This window comes from Salmo trutta, unplaced genomic scaffold (assembly GCF_901001165.1).
Source record: "Salmo trutta unplaced genomic scaffold, fSalTru1.1, whole genome shotgun sequence".
In the NCBI taxonomy this organism is placed as follows: Eukaryota; Metazoa; Chordata; class Actinopteri; order Salmoniformes; family Salmonidae; genus Salmo; species Salmo trutta.
In genome coordinates, this window is record NW_021822314.1 from 25001 (window position 1) to 30000 (window position 5000).

General features: G+C 48.0%; 1 protein-coding gene across 1 annotated transcript in view; it reads left to right on the forward strand.

The window, feature by feature from the left end:
* Positions 1 to 5000, forward strand: part of tmprss6 (transmembrane serine protease 6) — a 16121-nt gene that overhangs the window by 11114 nt on the left and 7 nt on the right. The window contains exons 12-18 of the mRNA XM_029743528.1: positions 1190 to 1288; positions 1635 to 1748; positions 1980 to 2096; positions 2383 to 2551; positions 2855 to 3123; positions 3417 to 3553; positions 3918 to 5000. The exon at positions 3918 to 5000 is cut by the window's right edge and continues 7 nt beyond it. Of these exons, the coding sequence (XP_029599388.1) occupies positions 1190 to 1288; positions 1635 to 1748; positions 1980 to 2096; positions 2383 to 2551; positions 2855 to 3123; positions 3417 to 3553; positions 3918 to 4085 (1073 nt within the window). The 3' untranslated portion in view covers positions 4086 to 5000. The remainder of the gene's footprint in view (positions 1 to 1189; positions 1289 to 1634; positions 1749 to 1979; positions 2097 to 2382; positions 2552 to 2854; positions 3124 to 3416; positions 3554 to 3917) is intronic.

The following is a 5000-nucleotide window of genomic DNA, read 5'->3' on the forward strand; positions in this document are numbered from 1 at the left end:
CCTGGTCAGTTCCTGTGTACTCTAAATGGTCTGTGTGTTGCAGCCTGTCCTGGTCAGTTCCTGTGTACTCTAAATGGTCTGTGTGTTGCAGCCTGTCCTGGTCAGTTCCTGTGTACTCTAAATTGTCTGTGTTCCAGCCTATCCTGGTCAGTTCCTGTGTACTCTAAATGGTCTGTGTGTTGCAGCCTGTCCTGGTCAGTTCCTGTGTACTCTAAATGGTCTGTGTGTTGCAGCCTGTCCTGGTCAGTTCCTGTGTACTCTAAATGGTCTGTGTGTTGCAGCCTGTCCTAGTCAGTTCCTGTGTTCTCTAAATTGTCTGTGTGTTGCAGCCTGTCCTGGTCAGTTCCTGTGTTCTCTAAATGGTCTGTGTGTTGCAGCCTGTCCTGGTCAGTTCCTCTGTACTCTAAATGGTCTGTGTGTTGCAGCCTGTCCTGGTCAGTTCCTGTGTACTCTAAATTGTCTGTGTTCCAGCCTATCCTGGTCAGTTCCTGTGTACTCTAAATGGTCTGTGTGTTGCAGCCTGTCCTGGTCAGTTCCTGTGTACTCTAAATGGTCTGTGTGTTGCAGCCTGTCCTGGTCAGTTCCTGTGTACTCTAAATGGTCTGTGTGTTGCAGCCTGTCCTAGTCAGTTCCTGTGTTCTCTAAATTGTCTGTGTGTTGCAGCCTGTCCTGGTCAGTTCCTGTGTTCTCTAAATGGTCTGTGTGTTGCAGCCTGTCCTGGTCAGTTCCTGTGTACTCTAAATGGTCTGTGTGTTGCAGCCTGTCCTGGTCAGTTCCTGTGTACTCTAAATTGTCTGTGTTCCAGCCTATCCTGGTCAGTTCCTGTGTACTCTAAATGGTCTGTGTGTTGCAGCCTGTCCTGGTCAGTTCCTGTGTACTCTAAATGGTCTGTGTGTTGCAGCCTGTCCTGGTCAGTTCCTGTGTACTCTAAATGGTCTGTGTGTTGCAGCCTTTCCTGGTCAGTTCCTGTGTTCTCTAAATTGTCTGTGTGTTGCAGCCTGTCCTGGTCAGTTCCTGTGTACTCTAAATGGTCTGTGTGTTGCAGCCTGTCCTGGTCAGTTCCTGTGTACTCTAAATGGTCTGTGTGTTGCAGCCTGTCCTGGTCAGTTCCTGTGTACTCTAAATGGTCTGTGTGTTGCAGTCTGTCCTGGTCAGTTCCTGTGTTCTCTAAATTGTCTGTGTGTTGCAGCCTGTCCTGGTCAGTTCCTGTGTACTCTAAATGGTCTGTGTGTTCCAGCCTGTGATGGCATCAAAGACTGCCCCAACGGACTGGACGAGAGGAACTGTGGTCAGTTTACCAAGTTAAAACACATTCATAACATTTAAATTGTGAAACATTTATAAGGCATTTACATTTTATTGAGCCTAGTGCATGTAGCTATGATTGTTCAAAAGGCCAAATCCTCACTGGAAATCCCTGTGGAACTAAAATGTCTTCATACATTACTCAATGACATCTAGCGAGATGAGAGGAACATTCAACATTAATTATTATAAAAAATTTAAAATGACCTGTTTCAAGTTAGGGACAATCATCGGGCTGTATAGCATATATCATTAGCACCAAATGGCTGATTGACTGACACTCAATGTGTGTGTGTGTGTGTGTGTGTGTGTGTGTGTGTGTGTCCCAGTGTGTATAGCCCAGTACCAGTGTCCAGAGGACAGTCAGTGTGTTGACTACTTCAAGGTGTGTGACCAGCACCCAGACTGCCTAGAGGCCATGGATGAAGAGAATTGCACTGAGGGTAACTGTGCATGTGTGTGTGTGCGTGTGTGTGCGTATTATGCGTGTGTATGTGTGTGTGTGTGTTCAGGTTTGTGGTGTATTGATACATAATGTGTGTCTCTAGGTGTGCAGTGTACAGACAAGATGTATGTGTGTGTGTCTCTAGGTGTGCAGTGTACAGACAAGACGTATGTGTGTGTGTCTCTAGGTGTGCAGTGTACAGACAAGACGTATGTGTGTGTGTCTCTAGGTGTGCAGTGTACAGACAAGACGTATGTGTGTGCTGATGGGACGTGTCTGAAGAAGCCTAACCCAGAGTGTGACTTCATCACCGACTGTCCTGATGCCTCCGATGAGAGACACTGTGGTGAGAGAAGAAGACGCGCGCACACACACACACACACACACACACACACACACACACACACACACACACACACACACACACACACACACACACACACACACACACACACACACACACAACACACACACACACACACACACTACAATATCTCTCTCATGCTCATTTATGTATCTCTCTGTGTGTGTGTGTGTGTGTGTGTGTGCGTATCTGCGTGTGTTTCTGTGTGTGTGTGTATGCGTGTGTGTGTGTTTGTGTTTCCGTACCTGTGTGTGTGTCCTCTTGCCAGACTGTGGTCTGAGGCAGTTCACCAGTCGCGTTGTGGGAGGAGTCAACGCTACTGAAGGGGAGTGGCCATGGCAGGTCAGCCTTCAGATCGGTGGACGTCATGTCTGTGGGGGGGCTCTGGTCTCCAGCCAATGGGTGGTCTCCGCTGCCCACTGTTTCTATGACGACCGGTGAGTACAGGAACAGAGCAACAAGAAGTGTTGTTTTTGTTTTAATGTTGTTTTGCTTCTTGTTGTCTACCATTCTCTTTCCCCTTATTCTCCTTAACCTCCTCTCCTTAACCTCATCTCCTCTCCGCTCCGCTCCTCTCCTCTCCTCTCCGCTCCTCTCCTCTCCGCTCCGCTCCTCTCCTCTCCTCTCCGCTCCGCTCCTCTCCTCTCCTCTTCTCTTCTCTTTCCTCCACCACCCCAAGTCTTTACTTTCCTAGTGTGTAAACAGGAAGAGAGAGAATTAAAATATTCCCTCTCCCCCAGTCTCTCTCCCAGAGCGTGGACGGTCTACCTAGGTAAGTTCCTATTGAACCGCAGCAGTCAGATGGAGGACGCCATTCGGGTGCAGCAGATCCTCCTGCACCAGTACTACGATGACGAGACACATGATTATGACTTGGCTTTGCTGCGACTGGAGAGACCTGCAGCTCCAGGCACCCTGGCCCAGCCCGCCTGCCTGCCATCACCTACACACCAGCAAGAACCTGAGCTACTCTGTTGGGTCACGGGCTGGGGGGCGCTACGTGAAGGAGGTGAGGAGGGTGGGAGGGAGGGTGTTTAGAGAGATTTTATAAAGGCAAAGATATTTTCATGTATTCAGTTCTATATAGTCCTCCAAACACTTGCAACAGCACAAATACTTACAAAACAAGAGAGCACAAAAAACGAAAATGTATTTTAAGAAAGGTAACCTATCATGCCCAATACGTTTCCACCAGTTGGATGAACAGTAAAGCTTGATTCCAGATAAGGAAGACTACCTGTAACTCTCCATGGAAACACTGTGATTGACCTCTAACCTTTGACCTCTAACCTCTGACCCCAGGCACTCCCAGTAACGTGCTGCAGAAGGTGGACGTGCGTCTGGTGAGCGAGGAGGCCTGCTTCCGTTCCTACGGTTACATGGTCACTCCCAGGATGTTGTGCGCCGGCTACCGCAGCGGAGAGAAGGATGCCTGTCAGGTACAGGAAGTGATTTTAGAGTAGACCCACACACACTCAACGCACAGATTGATTGGTTGGCACCTCAGGTGAGGGAGGGTACAGGGGGTTTCAGAGTAGTAGGAGCCGGGAAAAGAGAAAGCAGCAAGTTCAATGTTCTCTAATATCTGAACCTTTCTGCTATCGTTCAGCTAATTTAAAACTTTTTCATCATCTCTCTTTTACTTTGTCTATGCTGCCTCCTTCCCCCTTCTTTCCCCTGTCTCTCTTTCTCTCACTCTCTCTCTCTCTGTCTCGCTCTCGCTCCGTCTCTCTTTTACTTTGTCTATGCTGCCTCCCTCCCCCTTCTTTCTCGTCTCTCTCTCTCCCTCCCTCCCTTTCCCAGGGTGACTCGGGCGGTCCGTTGGTCTGCCAGGAGAACTCAGGTCGTTGGTTCCTAGCGGGCGTGGTCAGCTGGGGAAAGGGGTGTGGCCGGGCCGACTACTACGGCGTCTACACCCGCATCACCAAACTCACCGGCTGGATCAAAGAACACATCTCTGGACCTGGCTGACCTTCATCCTTCTCACCATCACCATCATCATCATCATCATCATCATCATCCCAAAACATTGTTATCATGTAGTAAATGTTATGATCTATTCTCTGTGTCAGTCCTTAGTATATTTAGTCCGTCAGGGTTTTAACAGTGTCATTGACCTTCTGGCAGTCTGGCACCAAAGTTCATCAACCTCACAAGCAGACTTTCTGGCTCCTCTGGGCAAATACACACTCTGCAGTACTGGGCTCAACATCCAACACTGCCAACTAGTGGAAGCTGTTAGAGTTACAACATAATTAAGTACTACCATACCAACGCAATAGGCCCCTCAAATTCAAATCTGGACCTTAAAGCTCCACTGCTTTTGTTCATTCTTCCCCTAATCAGGGACTGATTTACACCCAGGTGTGTGTAATGAATGATCAGGTAGAACAGAAAACCAGCAGAAAACCAACCAGCAGTACTCTGGACCTCATATGGTCACATCTGAATGCACCTGCAATCAGCCTTGATTCCTTCATCGAATGTTTGTCTGTTTATTTACTGCTGTGGATTGGAATATGGGTTATGCACAGATCATTTCAGTCAGTGCACTACACTTGAAATGCTGATTGCTTTCAGTGTATTTCATTACATGATCTAAGGTTTCTGATGAAAGCCATTGAAGGCCGAAACGGCCATCTTTAAAATGGTGAGCGTGAGTTGCGCCGTTTCCTTTTCAATTACATGATGTTCACCATTGAAAATTAGAGCTAGAGCTTGTAAACCTTTCAGAACATGAGGGAATCCTAACTGGCACCCTATTCCCTCTGGGCTCTGGTTTAAAGTAGTGCACTATATAGGGAATAGGGCACCATTTGGAACGCCAACCATGAGGGTCGGAGTCATCATGAGGTTTCATCAATAAACCAGCAGAACTGAAAGGGT